Genomic DNA, 20,597 nt, shown 5'->3' with positions numbered 1-20,597 from the left:
CCTCTGCCTGGCTTCATGAGAAGATGGGAGAATCCTCCCAGGGCAGTGAGGGAGAGAATGGGATTGAGTCCTATCACCCAGCTTAATCTGGCTTGAAATGGGAGTAGGGGAGACTAGCAGTCTGCCCCCTGAGGTCCCTTCCTCTCCTTGTACCCAGACCCCTAAAGTTACCCTACTTGGGAAGCTGTGCCTGAGAAGTCGTACTACTGGTGTCCCCCACCTCACTGGCCAGCACCTAAGCATCACCAAGTGTCATATTCTGCTGCTGGGACAGCAGCTGCCACAACTCTATGGCTACAGGACACACTTCTTCATAACTACTGAGAATATGTGAACAAATCCAGTCTCCGGCCAAATTCAAATTTCAAAAACAGCTTTACTAAAAATAAGTCTGTAAGGTATAAGTGAGCCTAAGAGAATTATGGCCACAGAATTGGTTGAAGTCTTTAGCAAGCAAAAAATCCAACCTGAGGCTGCCTCTTGTGTAGGACAGCACTGGAAGGAAAGGAACAGGAAAAGCTTGATCTAAGTGTGAGGCTTTATATTAGAGGGCAGAACTCCCCTAGTGGCCAGGCAGGTGCTGGTAGCCCTGTTCCAGCAGCCCAGCTAATCTGGAGGGTCAGTGCAGGGAGGTGAGTGCTGTGTGCTTCCACTTCCTTCCGCATTCACCCCCCTCTGCCCACTGCATGGATTCTCTGGCATCCTCTTAAGTTGGCCACTATTTCATGCATGATTCTTCGGCCAGCCCTGCTGCTCAGTATGTTATTTCCTTAATACTTCTCCCTCTGACGAGAACACAAATATTACCCATCTGCTACTAGTCTGGGCACCTAACACCTTCAACCCCACCCCCCATTAGAGTAAGTTTAAAGTTGATGGAATTACTTTGTCCTCCCCAGGGCAGCCCCCTGGGGATAGTGCCAACTTCCTACCATCACTCCTGTCACCTGTGATTCATTCATTCAAATTTACTAAGCCATGCCTGTGCTAAGCACTGGAAAATCAAGATGTATTATCACTTCTCTGACACAGGAGACTGGCAACTTTAGTACATGCTGCTGTGGCCCCCTAATCCCAGATTCAATGTCACAGCATCGTGAGTTGAGGATTTTGGATCCCTTCTACAACCTCCCTGAGAAGTGGTAGTCCAGACTCTGAACTCCTCCAACTAGGAGTCCAGGACAGCTGTTCATTCCTGCTACCATTTCCCTGTCATGTCCTCAGGAACTGTGACCAATCACGTACCTCTCTCTAGTGATGCTTTGGGAGCCTTCTGGGGACAGGCTCTGATACCTATTAGACCAACTTCTTCAAATGTAGTCCTTAGACCCCTAGGAATCTCAAAGACCCTTTCAGGGGTCCATAGGTCAAAATTATTTTCTTTTTCTTTCTTTTTCTTTTTATTTTTTAGTAGACAGAGTGTCTCGTTCTTGCTTAGACTGGTCTCGAACTCTTGAGCTCAAGCAATCACCCGAGTTGGCCTTCCAGAGTGCTAGGATTCCAGGTGTGAGCCAAGGCGCCTGGCCCAAAATTATTTTCATAATAATACCATGACATTATTTTTCTCTTTCACAGTATCAACATTTGTACTAACAGCACAAAAATATTAGGGGATAAAACTGCCTTAGCACAAGTCAAGGCAAGTGGCCCTAAACTGTACAAATAGTCATATTCTTCACTGCCATGCATTAGCAACTTAAGAAATAAATGCCAAATTTACATTTAAGAATGTCCTTGATGAAGTAGTAAAAACTTATTAATTTTATTAAATCTTAATCCTTGAGTAAATTGTCTTTCCATACTTGTCTGATAAACTGGGAAGTATGTCTAAAGCACCTCTGCTGCATACCAAAGTATGATGGTTTTCTTGAGGAAAGAACTTAAGCCATTTAGCTGCTCTTTCATGATACACCATGTTTACTAGAAAGAATGACAAACAAACTGGTTATCACACTTGGGCATCAGGCAGACTGTCACAAAAAGGAAAAAATGAGAGTCTGTCACTTCAGAAAAAAATCTGACAGTGTTTGTTGTGAAGGGTTCAATTTGAGCTTAGTATCATTGGCAAACAGTGAAAATTTGAATTTTGTAAAACATATATTTGCCACCATGCGCTTCAAAGCGTCCCAAAATTTAAAACTTAAAGACTTTTCTGTTGAAACCAATCGTGATATTAAGGAATGTGGTTTTTAAAATAATGATAAAATAATGATAATGAAATGTGTCAACATTTGAAAGATCTGCATAGCTCGGTGAATCAACATTTTTCAAATGACCAATGCATGATGTTACAAAATTAAGATCCAATGAAGGTGTGATACAGCGTTGGTGGTATAGTGGTGAGTGTAGCTGCCATCCAATCAAGGCATGACACACACCAGTGGATTTGAATTTAACATAGTACAAAAAGGTCATTGTTAATGGTTTCAGGTTCCACATTGCAACTAACCCTTAAGAAACTACCATTTGTCCAGTTTTGGTATAGTATCAAAGAACAATATCCACAATTATCTGAAAAAGCTATAAAAGATTCCAACTATGTATCTGTTTCTAGGCTGGATTTTCTCCATATATAGTACTTCAAACAAACCACCCTATAGCAACAGACCAAATGCAGAAGCAGATTTTGAGAATCCAGCTGTCCCCTATTAAGCCAGATAAGAAAGAGATTTGCAGCCAGGCATAGTGGCTCACTCCTATAATCCCAGCAACTAGGGAGGCTGAGGCAGGAGGATCCCCTTGAGCCCAGGAGCTGGAGGCTGCAGTGAGCTATGATCAGGCCATTGCACTCTAGCCTCAGTGACCCCATCTTTTACAAAAAGAAAGGAAAAAAAAAAAGATTTCCAAAGATGTAAAATAATTGTACATAAATAAGTAAATGTAAACTTTCACTAATTTGGGGAGTGGAAATATAGTCATTTTTCATTTATAACGTTATTTATGTTAACATAGTTAATGTGTAATGGGCTTATTTTATTTTTAATGAATTAATAAATATTTTAAAGCTTTCTCAGTTTCCATCTTACTATGGCAAGTATTGCTAGATATAACCCACTTCAACAAAAGCTTTTTTGGGGTCTTCAATGATTTTTAAGAGTGTAAGGTGTTCTAAGAACAGAAGGTTCCAGAACGGGTGTACTAGATCATGAGTTTCTCTAGCTCCACACCATATTAGTATATTTGTGTGCCCAGACATTGGCACATAAAAAACTCATTTGGCAAATGTTTATCAAGTGCCAGCTCTATGCCTGGTGCTGTACTAGGCATTGGGGATTGAAAATTGAAAACAACAGTTCCTCTTCTGGAGGACTTACAGACCAGTGGAAGGGACAACAGGTACAAGGACAGTTACAACATGGGGGTAGCATGAGAGTGATAAGCAGCACCAAGAACTTGCACCTATCAGTTGGAAGGGGTGGGCTGGGTCATGGCCAGGGAAGGCTTCCCAGAAAAGCTGACATTTGATCTGAGTCTTAAAGGCCACCAGGAAGCCTAGGGGAAGGGCATTTTAGGGAGCGGGAACAGAATGCATAAAATGGGGAAGGTCGGAGAAAAGGACAGCTATTTCCCGCTCCTGCCCCTAGCTCAGTATGAACGCAGCATGAAGTACAAGTCTGAGTATTGGAGCCAGGCGTGGTGGCTCACGCCTGTAAATCCTAGCACTCTGGGAGGCTGAGGCAGGCGGATTGCTCAAGGTCAGCAGTTCGAAACCAGCCTGAGCGAGACCTGTCTCTACTAAAAATAGAAAGAAATTAATTGACCAACTAAAAATATATATATATACAAAAAATTAACCGGGCATGGTGGCACATGCCTGTAGTCCCAGCTACTCGGGAGGCTGAGGCAGTAGGATTGCTTGAGCCCAAGAGATTGAGGTTGCTGTGAGCTACGCTGATGCCACTGCACTCACTCTCTAGCCTGGGCAACAAAGTGAGACTCTGTCTCCAAAAAAAACAAAACAAGTCTTGAGTACTGGGGGTGAGGCTGGGAATGAAAGATGAGGTTAGAGAGGTAGGCAGGATGCAAAACAAAGGCCCTTCTATACCATATTAAGAAGTGTGGGTGTTTTCTCCTCAAAAGGAGCAGGGAGTAGGGAGGGGTTGTGGAGTATTTTAGATTCTATTCGCATTAACTTTTTAAAAGGTTTTTGGCAGCAATGTCGTGGAACGATCGAATGAATGAAGGAGTTGGGGAACCATAAAGACCATAAAAGACCTAGACAGGAGGTAATATAAGCAGCTGCCCAAGGAAAGCCCACACTCTAAGAGGGAACCTAATAAGTAGGAAGCAGAATCTCCAGAATTACGTGGATGTGAGAAGTGTAGGGCGGGGAGCACTTGATCACCCCGGGAGGGGGGGTCCAGCGTAGGCTACTGGGCGGATGAGGTGTCTTCTACGGAGTTTAGGGAACACTGCGAGGTCAGGAGAGGTCACTCCCTGTGCAGTTAGGCAGATCTGAAAGCATTTCCGCGTCCCCTTCCCGCGGCCCATGGTTCCCTCGGGGCGCAGCCCCCCCCCCAGCAGAATCCAGGCCTCCCGCCCCTCTGCGCATGGGGCCCGAGGCGAACCGCTCCCTCCCGGATTCCTCCGCCCCGTCTCTCCTCCCCTTCCCCCTCCTCCGGGGCGGCTCTCCATTTCCTCTCCCCCCACACCCCCCACCCCACCCCAAGGGAAAAGGAAAACAAACAGCCTCGCGCCCCGCGCCTCTCACTTCCCGACCGAGGACCCGGCTCTGGGAGCTGCTTCTGCGGCCTCGGTCGGAGGGGATCTCAGCCCGGGCTCCCGACGCCGCCCCGCCGCTCAGCAACTCGCCCCTCGCCCCCTGCCTCCTCCGCCCCGGCCCGGCCCCGCCTCCCCCGGGGAAACAGCCCAAAAAAGGGCAGAAAAGAAAATTTGGCGTAAAGTTGGCCCACTGGGGAAGAGAGGAGAGTCCGCTGGGAGAAGGGGAGGAGGGGCAGGCGAAAGCAGGGGGGCGGTGGGGTGGAGGGGGGCGGGCTGAAGAGGCGGGGAAGGCGGCGAAAGGGGACTTGTCCCGGGTGGGAGTGGGGGCGGGGAGCGCGCGGTGACCAGCCGGGCAGTAGCCGCGTGGAAAGTATGCGGGGCACGTGGGGGGCGGGGCGAGGAGCCGGGTCCCCAGCCGCCCCGGCTGGCAGAGGAAGGGCTAGTCTCCTGGGACAGGGGCAGGGGCTGGGAGGGAAAGAGAGGTCAGGCCCGCCCTTCGGGGCAGCAACCAGGACTGCGCTCCGCCCTGCGACCCGGGCTCTGGGCTCTCGTCCTGCCTCAATTTCCCCAAGTCCCCGGTGAGACTCCACCGCCACCACCACCACCACGTCAGTAACGCAAACCTAGAGTCTAGGACTCGAGGTAAACTGAGGCACTCGAACCGCGGAGGAACTCCGCCTCCCAAGAGACATTTAATCCGGAGGGATTTACAGGAAACTTCTAAATTAAGGGCAGCGGCTGCTCCAGCTGAGGGGGGGGGCACGCCAGTCTCAGCGCCAGGGCAGCTGCCCTGAGCTCACGCCCCGAAATAGCCCCAGGGGCTCCAGCCGCAGCTGCCACTGGGCCCGGCTGTCAGTCAGAAGAAGCACAGAGCCCCCAGCCCGAGGGTCCCCTCCCCTCTGTAGCTAGAGGGTTTTTCCAGCCTACGGTCGACGGTCGTATGCTTTTTCCTCCGATGGCTTGCTGGGGGATGCGGGCTAGAGGGATAGGGGTGGGACCCCCAAGGGGGCGGGCCCGAGGGGTGGGCACAGGGGGCGGCCGCGCCCCCCCAGCCGGGCATTGCTTCTGCCCCTACAAGGTTTGGGCCGAGGTGGGGGAGGGTCCTGGTTGCGGGCTCCGCCCGGTCCCTCCCAGCCTTTTAGGCGCCCGCCCGGCTGGGACATCCCAGTCCCGCTCGGTCCTCCTCATCCACCACCCGTGCGCCCAGTCCGCCTGGTCCTCACTGCCTACCAGCCGGCCCACGCCCCACCGCAGCCATGGACGCCATCAAGAAGAAGATGCAGATGCTAAAGTTGGACAAGGAGAATGCCATCGACCGTGCTGAGCAGGCCGAAGCAGACAAGAAGCAAGCTGAGGACCGCTGCAAGCAGGTGGGGGCCCAAGCCCAGTGCAGCCTCCCCTCCCCCACCGAGAATCGGATGGGCTCTTGCCCTGGGTCTCCCAGCCTTGGGCCTGCTCTCCAAGGTGCTCTCCCACCCAGGGTGAGGGCTAGGCCTTCTCAGTACTCTCAGGTCCCCAGCCAGAGCCACACTTCATCTCACCCACCGTAGCCTGGGGCGCCCCAGTCTCCTGGTTTCCACCCCTTCCCTTGCAGAGCAATGATGGGTCTTGATCCTTATGGCTTAAGGCTTTCTCTGTACCCCCACCAGGTCCCCCAAACCGTTTGACTGGACTGCCCCTCCTCTGTTATCCCCTTCCTCTCCAGCAGCCTCCAAATAACTCTTCCTAGCCCCCTGCACACACTCCTGCCTCCTCTCCCTGCCTGGGCGCCCACCCAGGCCTGGCTGATAGAGCCCCTCTCTCCTAGCTGGAAGAGGAGCAGCAGGGCCTCCAGAAGAAGCTGAAGGGGACAGAGGATGAGGTGGAAAAGTATTCTGAATCCGTGAAGGATGCCCAGGAGAAACTGGAGCAAGCCGAGAAGAAGGCGACTGACGTGAGTGTGGACTTGGGGGACAGTGGGAGGAATTGGTGCACCTGGGAGGGTCCCCCTAGGCATGTGGATGAGGGAAGAAAGGGACCTAGATATCCCTAGCACCAGGACAGAAATGGCTTCCTCTCAGTTCCCCAGGGCTAAGGCAAGCTTACACAAATAATCCAAGACAGTGGGTAAATCAAAACCACCTACCACTTCCCCCAGAGGACTTAGCCTTATAATTCCGTTTGGGTCCAGCTTTGGAAATGTACAGTGATCAAGCAGTGAGTCATTGTGGGGGTATGTAGTACAAGAATTTACGATCTACCTCGGTTAATCCTGCAGCTGAAATTGGAGAGGAGACTGCAGCTAGACTGGGGGTGGGAAGATGGGGGTGTGAGGTACTATTGAGCAGGAGGAGGGAGAGGGATCCAAAGATGGGGCCCAACTTGAGTTACACCCCTAAGGGACCATTAGAAATTCCCTGGCCTTGACCTCTGGCTCCACTAGCCCTTCTGTGCACTGAGGCCCAAGCTCAGGTTCTAACGGCTCCTCATTTACCCTCATTAAGCTGTCAGCCTCGAGACCATGCCAGGCCACAGGGCCGAGGGACAGGGCCACAAATGCCAAAGCAGCTACCTTAAAAGGGCCTGCCTACCCTGAGATTTTTCTGCCCACCCTATAACCCCAACCAGACTTCTCAACTTGCTAACATCCCCAACTCCCACCTTAAGGTAGGAGAATGGCCATATAGCTTTGGACATCCTACTTTCACCACTCTCTACCTCCATTTCCCCGTCTGCCTTCCATACGCAATTATTTTAGTATGAACCTATGGTTGGGGTGTACGGGGGGATTGGCATAAAGCATGATCTGAGCATCAGAGATGACATTACTGTTTGTGTTGACCATTCTCCCTGTTCCCCAGCCCCCGGGGGTTGAGCTTCTCTGATCTCCAGCCCCCAGTTTTGGTTCTCCACTGGCCCTGCCACTTGGGAGGGAACTGCCCTGCAGCTGCTAGCAAGCACAGCCCTGGGCATCTGACACTCTATAAATAACCAAGGCCCAGTGCAGCTGGAGGCAGGACTGGAAACCCAAGGAGCTGGGTGGGGGCTGGTAGGGAGCAGGGCGGTCAGGGCCAGAGCTGGGGAGGCAGAACAGCAGTGCCAGAAGCAGATAGGAAAGACTGCCCAAACTTACCGTGTAACCTTGAACCCAGCAACTTAATTTAAACAGTGCCTCAGTTTCTCCTTTCTCTTCTTGCTTCCAATTTGTCCAGTGGGGATAGTAGTGTCGGTCCTGGGGTTAGAGAATGACATCCATAACTGGGAAGAGCTTGAGGAGCAGGAAATGGCAATATCAGTCCCATGATGACGAGGACCCCAGGACTTCCCAAACTTTCCAGAGTCGTTTGTCCCCCTACCACCACGAAGAGAGTTTTTCTTTTACAGAGTTTCATCTTTCTCTAGAATATAGTCCTCCAACGTCTCCCAGAGTTATCCTTCCCAGCCCCCAGTGCTGTCCCCAGAATCCTTCCACACTGAGTCATCCGGCCCTGTGCCCATGATGGGCTCTTGTCACTCTAGGTGGCCAAGCTCCAGGTGCCTTTAGCACCTGCAGGACAAACTAAGTCTACTTTCTATATATGGTGCTGTGTCTCTCCTGTCCTACAGTGCCACCCCAGACCTGCTTCCAGGCCCTCTGCCCCAATGCTGCCACCCAGCTCCTCTCCCTCCACTCGCTCCTTTCCCTACACTGGTGCTTCCTCCTTTCCAGTCTTAAATCTCAGCATCTCTAAGTCTTTGTTTTTGAGGGAGAGACAGGGATGCTCTAACATTTATAGAGTATGGACTCTGTGCAGGCAATGTGCTTGGTGCTTTCTGCATATTATTTTACTGTTTCCAAAACTGCGCTTATCATCAGAATCACTTGGGGTTTTTTTAAAAGAAAGAGACGATTCCCGAGCACCTACCCTGAAGATCTCAGTTCAGTGGATCTAGCATGAAACAAAAGAATCTGTTTGGTTTCATAAGCCTCCCCGATGATTAATCGAGTCCTGTTGATTAATTGAGTATTAGAAGCACCTCATTATCTCAGAACAGCCCTAAAAAGAGGGAACCATTATTGTTAACTCCAACTTATTAAGGAGGAAACTGAGGCTTAGACTAAATAAGTTGCACAAGGTCACACAAGTGTTGAGTGGCTGAGTGGTGGCTCACAGACAACAGTCTGACTCAGAGCTGATGCTCTTAACACCAGACTGCATTGCTTCTCTCATTTTCCTTTATTGGGGCCCCCCTTGCTCTGCCCTCCCATTTTCTCAGTGTATCATCAGGTTTTTTGGCCCTTTTCCAAAACCTCCATGGTTTTGCCTCCATATTGCAAGACGGGGGGCTGAGTATCCATCCCTCACACTGCCCCTGCATTGTCCCAGCTATCTCCTGGCCTTGGCAGGGAGCCCCTTGCCACAGCCTTGGATGTCACCTATAGACCTGGCTTGCCTCTTGGGCCCCTTGCTGGGAGTCTCCCTGGCAACCAGTGACATCACTGAGCTTGATTCTGTGACTGGATATTCTTATCATCGGCAGTAAAACCTGGTTGGCTTGAATCTTCCCCATCTCCTTACTTGAGCCAGGCTCTGCTGTGAAGGAATCAGAGCACATGGAGTGCTCTCACAGGGAACAGAGGACCTGCATGCAGATAACCATGCACAGTGCCAGAAGAGGCCCTGTAGCAGGGGAGTGGGGCTTGTCAAAGATTGCATCGTTTTGGCTGGAGTACAGAGTCTCCAGTCTGGGCAGAAGATGGTTGGTTGGGGAGAAAATAGGTTGAAAGTCTAGTAGCCAGGAAGCCTAGGTTCTTTCTTGAGAAGAGTCTTGCCACCCTCTGGAGCCTCTGATTCTCATCCATGGCAGACAAAAGCCTTTTTGCCCTCTGCCCTCTGACACATAGGCTGAGGCAGAAGTGGCCTCCCTGAACCGCCGTATTCAGCTGGTAGAGGAGGAGCTGGACCGGGCGCAGGAGCGCCTGGCCACCGCCCTGCAGAAGCTGGAGGAGGCTGAGAAGGCAGCTGATGAGAGCGAGAGGTGGGCAGGGGGCCCTGAGTGGGGAGGACCGATGGGGGGGAGGGATCCTGTCTCTTCTGGTCCTGACCCCACAGTTGCTCTTCTCCCTGCCTCCCAGAGGAATGAAGGTCATTGAGAACCGGGCCATGAAGGATGAGGAAAAGATGGAGCTGCAGGAGATGCAGCTGAAGGAGGCCAAGCACATCGCCGAGGATTCAGATCGCAAATACGAGGAGGTGACAGCCCTGCCCCGCTTCCTTCTCACTGCCAAGCCCCAGAAACCCCCAGTTGTCCACCACTGATCCACTCTTTCTCTCTCCCACTTTCCAGGTGGCCAGGAAGCTGGTGATCCTGGAGGGAGAGCTGGAGCGCTCAGAAGAGAGAGCTGAGGTGGCCGAGAGGTAAAGATACCCTGGGGTAACAAGTGACACTTGGCCTGAGCCAGTGCCCATGGGGCCCTCTGCACAGTGGGGAGGCAGTGTCCCAGGCTTGGGGACATAGGGACAGGTCCTGTCCTCTGACCCCTGCCCACTGCCCCCAGCCGAGCAAGGCAATTGGAGGAGGAACTTCGAACCATGGACCAGGCCCTCAAGTCTCTGATGGCCTCAGAGGAGGAGGTAGTGACCTCTCTGGACCTTTCTGGGCAATGTTGCCTTCTCTCAGCTCGCCTTCTCCTCCTGCTCAGCATCTGAGGCTGCTCTCTCTCACTGGCTGGGGGTCAGGAAGGGCCTGGGGCTTCCAAACTCTGCCTGCTGTCACTCTCACAACCTTGCTCTTCTCTTCTCTCCTCCACCCCTCCCCCACTGTGCCATCTCTACTGTCTGGCCTCACTGTGCCCTCACACCCTGCCATGCCACACACCCCTACAGTAAATGTGGGGACCTAGAGGAGGAGCTGAAAATTGTTACCAACAACTTGAAATCCCTGGAGGCCCAAGCCGACAAGGTAGAAGGGGGAAGAAGGGCAGTAAGGATGGGTCCTGCAGGGGAGGGGGTGACGGGCCCAGGCATGGAGGGGCTGGGTGCTCAACAGAGGCAAGATCATGAGGAGCCTGTGGGGTTAGTGGAGAAATGAAATATTCGTGGAGGTGATATACTGACAACATGTGTCTGTCCCTAAAAGTATTCCACCAAAGAGGATAAATATGAAGAGGAGATCAAACTGCTGGAGGAGAAGCTGAAGGAGGTGAGAGTTTTCTTCTAGTGCCCAGTCTTCCTTCAGGCCACCCTGATCCCCACCAGAGACTACCCATGGCAGGGAATGTGGCCACAGGGATGGAGAGAAGGTTGACCAGTGGTCTCAAGGAAGGCCTCCTTTTTCCCATTTCTCCCACCCTGCCTTTACTCCCAGGCTGAGACCCGCGCAGAGTTTGCTGAAAGGTCTGTGGCAAAGCTGGAGAAAACCATTGATGACCTAGAAGGTAAAAGGGATACTCCCTCATACCCAAAGCCGTTTTTAAGTAGGTCCACACCCATTGTGACTATTAGTCTGCCCCTTATCTTCTCACCACATTCTATTTGCCACCAATAAACTAGAGTTGGACCATTGAGGACTCCACAAACTCCAGGGGGCTAGGCCTACAATTCAAATTCCAATAATTGTAGCTGGCCACTCACGTCAACTCTGGTTGCGTACACGAGAACTTCACATGCACGAGAACTTCGGTGTACACGAGAATCACCTGGAGGGTTTTAGAAACACAGATTCCTGGGTCCTACTCCAAAGTGACTGCTGTATGTGGGCTGTAGAATTTGCATTTCTAACCAGCTCTATGGTAACTCTACCAGTCCTCAGACCACACTCTGAGTGGCACTGATTCAGACAATCCCATCTCCAAGTGTCACACAATAGAGTCACATCACAGAGACTTTATTAGAGAGCAATTTGATTTAATATGTAGGTTTGCATGACAACATTAATGGAAAATACTATATTAAGCTAGATTTGGTGAAAACAAACATCCAGATATTTATTAGCCTGTGGCTGTATCATTGACAGTGTCGTGACTAAAGGTCCCTTTCTATGCCTGTCTATTCTATGATAACCCTTTCACTTTCCCACTTCTCTTGCTTCCAGCCTTCTCAGGCAAGCATCAATTTTATCTCCAACTTTAGAATGGTAGCCCTTTCTGGCTTCAGCACCCTTGCTCTCCCGCTTAAGCAAGCATTCCTGCTTGTCCAGAGCACTGTGCCCACAGGCCCTTGGGGAGGCAGGAGCTCCTGAGGGGAGAACTAATTTGGGATACAAAGAAGGACAAAAGAGAGGGGTGGGGAGAAGGGAACCTTGATGGCTGTCCAGCCTGTTCTCTAGCCTGTCTCTCTCACTCTGTCCACCTCTCTCTGATCCTTTTCTCTCCTTCCCTTTACCCTGTCTCCTTCCTTCCTTGCCTCTTTCCCTCCATTCCCTCTCCCCACACTCCCACCTGGCCCCCCATCCCCGGACTCCCCAGATGAAGTCTATGCCCAGAAGATGAAGTACAAGGCCATCAGCGAGGAGCTGGACAACGCGCTCAATGACATCACCTCCCTCTGAGCTGCACACCAGTGTGGCCACCCCAGCCCCTTCTCTCCTCTTCTTTCCATTCTTTCTGTGGGAAAGGGGAGGCAGGAGGAGCAAAAGTTGCCAACATTGCACAGCCAGGCTGGGAGCAGCCCAGAGAGAGCCCCCATCATACCCTCTGCCCACTCTGGCACTGGCTTCATCCTTTTGTCTATCACACCCTCCACCCCTCTTTGCTGCCTAATAAACTCTGAACTTGGTCTCCATACTGTTTTCCTGCCCTCCAGAGAGCACTTCCATCACTGCCATAGAGTGTTGGTTCACTCCTGAGACCCTAGCTCTTACCACACCCCCATCATGTGACACACCCCTCTACACCAAGCGCACTCACACCCAAACCCCTCCGCATGGCACTCCCAGTCTGTCGCCCTCTGACTCTCACTGCTGCATGTGGGTCTATGTGGCCCCCCTCCACACACCCGGTGCCCGCCACTGACCCCAGAGCACTTAGTTGGGCTTCCAGGATCCGGCAGAAGGGCTGGAAGGGAAATGGGCGGTGAGGTGCCGGGAGGGGCACGAAGGTTGTGAAAGGTCTGGAATGAAGTCCGGAAAAAGGTTGGATATCAGCAACATGGGGCTTTCACTGCAGCTGCAGGTCTGTTTTCTGTCTCAAGTCTGTCTGTCTCTGTCTGGCCCTCCCTTTCCTGGCTCAATCTTTGTCTTTCCTTCTGTTTCCAACTTTCTTAAACCTTTTCAAGAAAGAGGGCAAATTAGTTGATGACTCAGGCCTCCCCATCCCACCTCCATGATCCCGAGGTCTTCAGTGAGGCATCCGTGTCTGTCCTGTTCCCCTCATCCTGCTCAGTGCATCTGTCTGCCCATGAGGCCCAGGGGGCCCTGATGCTGTGTCTTCCTGCATGTCCTAACCCACTCCATGTCTATATGTCACTTTCCCCTGTCCGTGCCACCCCATGTCTCCCCCTGATGTCTCCCTGCCCCTCCTCACCTGCTGCTTCCCCTCACAGAGACCTTGGCCAGTGCCAAGGAGGAGAACGTGGAGATTCACCAGACTCTGGACCAGACCCTGCTGGAACTCAACAACCTGTGAGGGCCACCCTGCCCCGCCAGGCTACAGTGGCTACCCCAGCCCAATAAAACTGATGTTACCAGCATCACAGGGCCCTTTAAGCATTTCTTTGCTGGAGTTGGAAGACCTCTGAATGAGAGGGCTAGATCTTTGCTCTGTATTGGAATGTCCTTTTCACTGGCAGCCGTGAGGTGGGAGCACAGGGCTCAATGAGGAGGGATCATGGACAGGCTGTGTGAAACAGAGAAACCAATAGGCCTGGGGGGACATCTGGCCCTTACTCCCTGCAGGGCAAAGGAGCTTTACTCAGCAGTACTGCCTTACTCCAGTGGGCCAGACCATACATTCTTTTTTTTCAACCTCAAGCTTGTGTTTTACAGACCATACATTCTGAAGGCAAAAATACAAGACGACGACACAGGTTTAACCGAAAAAGCTCTGTGATTTTAAGCCCAGAGGCTATAGTCTGCCCTAACCCCAACATACATACACACACACACACACACACACAAGGCCATTCCAACAGTATCAGTCATTTCTTTCCCCTTCCTGATAACATCTGTGGTGGGCAGAATAATGCCCCTCCTCCAAAATTGTCCACATTCTAATCCTGTGAAATGTTACCTTACATGGGAAAGGGATTTTGTGATTAAGCTAAGGTTTTGAGATGGGGAGATCATCCTGAGTTATCTGGGTAGGCTCAGTGTGATCACAAGGGTTTTTATAAAAGGGAGGCAAGAAGTTCAAAGGCATTAGTAGGGGATGTGACAATGAGAACAAAAGACTGCAGTGATGCATGGAAGGAGCCAGGAAATGCAGTTGCCTTCTAGAATCTTAAAAAGGCAAGGAAATATTCTATTCTCAGAGCATCCAGAAGGAACCAGCCCTACTGACATCTTCACTTTAGCCCATAAGATTCATTTTGGACTTAAGAGCCTCCAGAACTAGAAGAGGGTAAATTTGCATTACCACTAAGTTTGTGGTAATTTGTTGCAGCAGCAATAGCAAATTAATATGCACTCCTTCTGAGGAACAAAGGTGATTTCCACATATTTTATTAGAAATATTTAAAAAACATCTTTGGAGGTTAAAAAGGAAGTGGTATAATGGGCAGGACAGGACAGAGTTTCCAGCTTCCCTCAGATTCCTCTAGCCGGTACTCTGCACATCCTCCAAGTTCCAGGCCTCTAGGCGCCTGTCTCAGCAACCTCTGCAGGGTGGTAGCTGACAACCGCTTTGGCCCCACTTCTGTGTATACACAACGGGGAAGCCTAATCAGAAAACTGGCCCCAGATGAGCTCACTTGAGTGCAGTGTGAGTGAAACTTGGTGTTCTGGACTCCACAGGGCTAGGGGTTGTGCCTGGGGGAGGAGTCAGTATAATACCTGTGCTGCCTTCGCATCTGCACAAGGAGGGCAATGCCAGTGACAGCAAAGAGGAGGCCAAAAACCAGAGCCAGGATGTCACCTGGGAGGGGGAGAGAGGAGGTCTGCAGGACTCCTCAAAGCTTGCTTCAGTGCACCCCCCAACCCCTGTCCCACATTCTCCGGCAGCCCCAATGCCTTGGTTTCCAGAAGAGGTCAGTCGAGGAATAGGGGTGGATACATGGGAAGAGGTAAGATAGGCACCATTTTTCCTTCCTAAAAGCTAAGTAAAATGGCTGTTCGGGGAGGGGGATGCTAGATTTCTAGAGCCTCATTCTGACAATAGCAGAATCCCCCACCCCATGTTCTGACTTGGAATAGGACTGGGGTTAGGGATCTGTTCTGCAGCAAAGGACGGAGCAGAGGTGGTCCTCATTAGCCCCTGGGAGAGGTGTCCCCCAGTAACAGCAAGAGGAGGGGCACAGACTCACCAGCAGCAAAGCAGGAATTCAGGCGGACTACAGAGAAAAAGAAGACATTAAGAGCCGCACTGTGACCACCAGTGATAGACACTGGCACAAATGAAGACACATGGGAAGGTGAGGGTCCTGTGGCTGAGGGAACACCGGACAAAGATGTACCTGGCTCAATGGTTCGAGGACTGATGTCCACTCCAGCAGGAAAGGAGGCCTCAATCACTCGCCCATTCAAAGGTTGTGTCACTCGGAAGTTCAGCTGTAGCCGAGAGTCACTGGGTCCCCATAGGGAGCCAGAGAGGGTGTGCAGCTAGGGAGGGTGTGTGTGGGGAGGGCTCAAGGCATGAAAGGAAACAAGGGTCCCAGGCCTCCTCGCAGCCAACACCTCAGGGTGCCACCTCCATCTCCCACACCCCCACACCCAGCCCCTTGATGTCTTCATTCTCCACTTTCTTACCTCATTCTAGATTTCTTTGCCCTACCTCACCTGCTTGGCACTCAGCCTCACTGTCTGGTTGAACACAGTCCAGATGACCCCCTGGGCACAGGGCGGTGTGGTCAGAGACCCCTCATATCGGAAGTAGCGGCTGAGGTCGGACGGTAGCAGTGCAGATACGTCCAGTCCTGGGACTGAAGTCTCTGAGCCTGTGGAAAGGACCTGTGTTGGGGTCTCACCTACATCGTGTCCCTCCGAGGAGCCAAGTTAACTCCCTGAGACACTTGTTCCCTGAGTGTGGGCCCTTCCCGTAAGACATGACTCAAAAGAAAGTAAAGGGCTGTGGGCCTGGAAGAGGCCTCGTGGAGCAAGAGCTGCTGAGGTCCTCCCTCTGCGTCTTCAGTCTTCCCGCACACTGCCACCAAAGGCTGCACAACAGATTTAAGCCCAGAGTGAATTAAAAAGGGAAAATGAGCTGCATAATTTATAAATAAATATGAATATTTATAACTATAAAAAAACAGACACAAGAACTCCAAAGGCAGAGTTCGCTCTAGGTTAACAAAAACCCAAAGGTCTCATAGAATAAATGAGATTTAAAATGACCCGGAGTGACTGAGAAGGGAAAGAAGATTTCCAATAAAAGTATTTACAAAGTCAAAATATTTGATGCTTATGAAAGAGAAGTAGGCAGTTCTCAAAAAAAGTTTAGCTCTCCAGACTTGACCCTAAAAGTTCCAAACACCATTTTTTATCTTTTGTGGTTTTTGGGTTTTTTTTGTCTAATTTTGGCTTTTGTTTGGTTTGTAACCATTAAGCGTGTTGTGGACAGTTTGCCCGCACCTGTTTGCCTCTGTCAGCTTCACAGTCATCGCCACGATGAGGGCCAGGGCATACTCAGCCCCCTCCTGCATGGGAAGGAGTCCACCTGCAGCCTCAGACCTGAGGCTCCCCAAGGCAATTCTCTACCAACTAGGGCATCAGGGGTAGTGGCCAGACCAACAAACTGACCTTCCTCAGCGATTTTGTCCAAATGTGACAGCAACTGCTCATAGGCACTGTTTTCTTCCGGGCCCTCCTGGGGGATGACAGCATAAGATGAATACAGGGAGTCCCAAATGTGGAGTGGGGCTCCCATAGTCCTCCCCTATTCCTCAGCTCTGAGAATGCTGAGGAAACATAAAATCTTATGTATTATTACTCAAAGTATATTTAGTCTTGCTTTGCAAATAATTTTGGTGGACTGGCTTTCAATGGGATATTAGGCCCTTGGTGACCTGGGCCCAACTAACCTTACACAGTTTCACTTATCACTACTTCCACACACTCCATGGTTCCCCACAAAAAACCATGACACACCTTTGTATTCGTGTTACTTTTGCATTCACCTTAATCATGTGTTTGACTTTTGGAGTGAGGTCCTGACATGCTATTTCTGAGGCACCTCTCTCAACTTTGTGCTGTGCAGGTGGCATGAAGCAATCAGCGTGTGAGCCTGGAAGGGATCTCACCACCCCTTCACTTTACTGGCTTCTTCTAATCATTGAGTATGTAACTTTGACTATTAAAGGGCCAAAGAGGTCACTAAATACTGCATTTCACAAAGGAGAAATGATGGGTCATTGAAATGTTACAGAAATTACTCTACCTGATGTCCAGGTTATCGCATCGGCCATTCCCTAAATAGGCCATATCCTGAGTCTTTGCACATACTGTTGTCTCTACCTGGAACACTTCCTTTTCTTCCCCACTAGTGAAGGAGTTTCGCCTCCCGTATGGCCACTATTTTTACTCCATGTCCTTTGTATATATCTGTTATGTCAGCCCCCACTGGCTGTGGGCTCCTTAGAGGCAAGGACCCATGCATGGCCTTTGAATCCTTGTGGTGGTCCAATGCCTGTTCACAGTCACAGTGATGAATGAATGAACCAATGAGTGAATGAGGCTGATAGCCAGGGGCCAGAGGCCAGGGTGAACCTGCTGGGATGGGATCTCTGGGAGCAAGATATGCTGGGTCCAGGAGTGTGGGGAGGCAGGGAGTAGGGGTGTTTCCAGGGTCTGGTACCTGCAGAAAGGCGGCCAACACAGCCAGGCCTCCCGGGCGCCCCAAGGCATCCTCTACTTTGGCAAATGCGGTGCTGATGTGAACCACGTGGATCTGCAAAGGACAGGAGGGTAGGAGTGTGCCAGATCTCCGGCCCCACCCTGCACCTGTGCCCTTACTGAGACAGCTCCGAGCTCACCTCAGCAGGGAAACGGTGGCCGTCAACGGTGTGCTCTGAGCCCAGGCGCCCCGCAGCCCCCCAGTGCAGATGCAGCTGCAGGGCCCGGTACTCCCGCCCGGGACCCAGGGCCATCTCTAGCCCGGGAGGCAGAGTCAGCTGCACTGCGTGGTGAGAGGCAGGTGAGCCGGGCCCCGCCGCGTCCCGAGGCTCAGCCCCCCAGGCTCGGCCGGGAGCCCGCCTCACCGGTGTGGCCATTGTTGCGCAGGCGCAGTTTGGGGAGTGGCGGGAGCTCGAAGCCCAGGAGTTGCAGGGGTCGCAGGGCCGGGCAAACCGCGGCGAGCTCGGGGCGGATATCTACCGGGGACTGAAAGCGGCCGGCGCAGGCTGGGGACACCTGGGGCCACGGCGGGTCGCCTAGGGTGGGATAATGAGGCGAGGAAGTCTGATGACTAGGTTGGGAACTTTTAGGGAACCCGGCTAGAAAAAGTGAAGGGGTGGAGTCAGGAGACTTCGGAGCGGGAACTAGAAATCAGGGACGTGGGCGGGGACAGGCAGTGGGCTGTGACCAGAACGCCTGGGACCCGTGTTCTGGCATAGTTGTGGGGCAGATCGGCAGGGCTGGGTTCCCAGATTGGGTCTGTGCAAGGCGTGGGTGTCTCACCTCCATAGCGCCAATGACTGTGGTCATCCCCTGCAGAAGTGAGAAGGATGAACAGGCCCATCTTAGAGCCCAGTCCTTTCCCTGGAGCTGGAATGGGTGGGACCCTCTAATCAACTCAGGTTCGCAAACTCAGATGCCTTCCAGGGCATAGAGGGTAACACGCCTGAAGCGGGCCAGGTGTAAAGCACAATAGACTGCAACCAAACGTAACACCATGGCTGGGTAGGCCACACAGCAATGCCACCAGTTTGCAACTGCTGTCTTAGGGTCTGTAAAGTGGGTGGGCGCCTCAGCCTCGAGGCCCGAATCAGGAGACCATCTTTCCTTTCTCCCTTATTCCTCTCTCCTCCCCACTCATCCCTCTGCCTTGTCTGGTCCCCAACTCCTTTCCCAAAGTTCCTGGCTTGGGAGTTGAAATGCCAGGTTCCTCTACTTGCTGTTTCCTTTTTCCTAGGTCTCAATTTCCTCATTGCAGACTGAAGATGAGATGATCGCTGCAAACTATTCTAGCTCATCCTCTGGTACTCACTCCACCCCCCACTCCCAGTCTTTCCTTTCTCCCCCTCTTCACCTATTTTTATTATTATTATTATTTTTTTTTTTTGAGACAGAGGCTCACTGTCTTGCCCGGGCTAGAATGCCATGGCATCAGCCTAGCTTACAGCAACCTCAAACCCCCCGGGGCTAAGCAATCCTTCTGCCTCAGCCTCCCAAGTAGCTGGGACTATAGGCATGTACCACCATGCCCGGCTAATTTTTTCTATATATTTTTAGTTGTCCAGCTAATTTCTTTCTATTTTTAGTAGAGACGGGGTCTCACTCTTGCGCAAGCTGGTCTTGAACTCCTGAGCTCAAACGATTCTCCCGCCTCGGCCTCCCAGAGTGCTAGGATTACAGGCATGAACCACCGCATCTGGTCTATGTTTTTTCTCTTTCTCCTTTCCAGCCTCCCCCTTTCTTCTCTCCCATCTCTTCCAGATCACTTCTCTCCATCTGTACCCCCTTTTATTTTATTTTCCCATCCATCTCCTTCTAGCTTTCATACTAATACATATACTCAGTTTTTCATTCAAGCTCAAATGTGCATCCTAGCTACCCAGCTACCTAACTCACCCTCAGGCTTCCCTAGCAGCATGTCCTACCTCTCTGTTTGCTCCCTGGCTGGGCCAGGCATGTATACGTGGGCTGCTTTGCCTTTCAGCTAGAGGATGCAGGGGCCCAGCTCCTCTGCCTCTCCCCTTCCCTGCCTGGCAGGGCTGTCAGAGTACAGGCACCTCTCCTTCCCTGGATAGTCACCGCCTGGGTGAGGGGCTGGGGAAGGGAGGCATGAACCTCCTGGAGCCTAGATTTGGAGGCAGATGGCCACTTACCTTTTTTGTCCTTGTGGGCATTATTCTGGGGGACTTCAGTATCTCCAGGAGCCTCAACAGTAGGTAGATCTTCTAACTTCAGGGAGTCATCTTCTCCTGGTTCAACTTCAGGTGGATCCTCTTCTCCTAGTGGATCATCCTCTCCGGGGGGATCCTCGTCACTGGACAAATCCTCCTCGCCCAGTGGGTGATCTTCCCCAGATGAACCTCCTCCCATGGGAGGATCCCCTTGCATCTGGAGTGTGCTCTGGGTATGCACAGGCACCAAGAGCAGCAGTGACAGCAGCAATTGTACAGTAAGGCCCGAAGCAGGGGCAGGAATCAGCAGAGGGAGCCAGGGGCTGGGGCACAAGGGAGCCATGTGGCTGACTGCAGGGTATCCCAGTACACGGTGTGGACGGGCTGTACGTGCATGGGAAACAGGAGCCGAGTGGGGGAGGAGCAAGCCTGGAGGGGAGCAGGCTGACTCACAGAGTGCCCTTTTGTAGAGATGGAGCCAAAGTCCCGCGGGTCTGTCTGGCTCTGTGCCCCCTCCCCGATACCAAAGCCCAGAGAGGGGTGGAGTGAGGGCCAGGTGTGTATGCAGGCAGAAGGTTATCGGGGTCATGGGCTCAGCTTGGAACCCAAGGCACCACCTGGCACTGTACAGGTTCTCCCTGGCACTGCCTGGTTGCTTGCCAGCCAGCCTCAGCTAACCCTGGCCTGCTTCCCAGCCCCAGGCAGGGAAGGGGAGAGTCAGAGGGGCTGGGCCCCCATATCCTCTAGCTGACAGGGAAAGCA

At 51.9% G+C, this 20,597-nt stretch overlaps 2 protein-coding genes across 5 annotated transcripts; one reads left to right on the top strand and one right to left on the bottom strand.

Annotated features, from left to right (window-relative positions):
* Positions 1-5,874: 5,874 nt before the first annotated feature.
* On the top strand, positions 5,875-13,370 carry TPM2 (tropomyosin 2). Of its 4 annotated transcripts, none has more exons than XM_012770015.2 (9): positions 5,875-6,092; positions 6,530-6,655; positions 9,587-9,720; positions 9,818-9,935; positions 10,030-10,100; positions 10,569-10,644; positions 10,822-10,884; positions 11,050-11,119; positions 13,224-13,370. In XM_012770015.2, the coding sequence occupies exons 1-9, from the start codon at positions 5,979-5,981 to the stop codon at positions 13,304-13,306; spliced, it is 855 nt and encodes a 284-aa protein (XP_012625469.1). In that variant the 5' UTR covers positions 5,875-5,978; the 3' UTR covers positions 13,307-13,370. The 4 variants fall into 4 exon arrangements, with proteins under 4 accessions (XP_012625469.1, XP_012625468.1, XP_012625471.1 ...); XM_012770014.2 differs by lacking the exon at positions 13,224-13,370 and adding an exon at positions 12,149-12,464; XM_012770017.2 differs by lacking the exon at positions 10,569-10,644 and adding an exon at positions 10,241-10,316 and having other exon boundaries at positions 5,876-6,092.
* A 967-nt stretch (positions 13,371-14,337) lies between these two features.
* On the bottom strand, positions 14,338-20,210 carry CA9 (carbonic anhydrase 9). The gene is made up of 11 exons (XM_012770018.3): positions 19,818-20,210; positions 18,448-18,477; positions 18,030-18,200; positions 17,805-17,947; positions 17,627-17,719; positions 16,573-16,639; positions 15,613-15,770; positions 15,291-15,435; positions 15,141-15,167; positions 14,671-14,752; positions 14,338-14,533 (listed from the first exon to the last, which is right to left on the bottom strand). Exons 1-11 carry the CDS (start codon positions 20,176-20,178, stop codon positions 14,473-14,475), a joined length of 1,338 nt encoding a protein of 445 aa, XP_012625472.2. The 5' UTR covers positions 20,179-20,210; the 3' UTR covers positions 14,338-14,472.
* Positions 20,211-20,597: the final 387 nt, after the last annotated feature.

The sequence above is a fragment of the Microcebus murinus genome, chromosome 12 (assembly GCF_040939455.1).
Source record: "Microcebus murinus isolate Inina chromosome 12, M.murinus_Inina_mat1.0, whole genome shotgun sequence".
Taxonomy (NCBI): Eukaryota; Metazoa; Chordata; class Mammalia; order Primates; family Cheirogaleidae; genus Microcebus; species Microcebus murinus.
The sequence above is the reverse complement of the archived record's forward strand: the minus strand, read 5'-3'. Positions and strand labels throughout refer to the sequence as shown.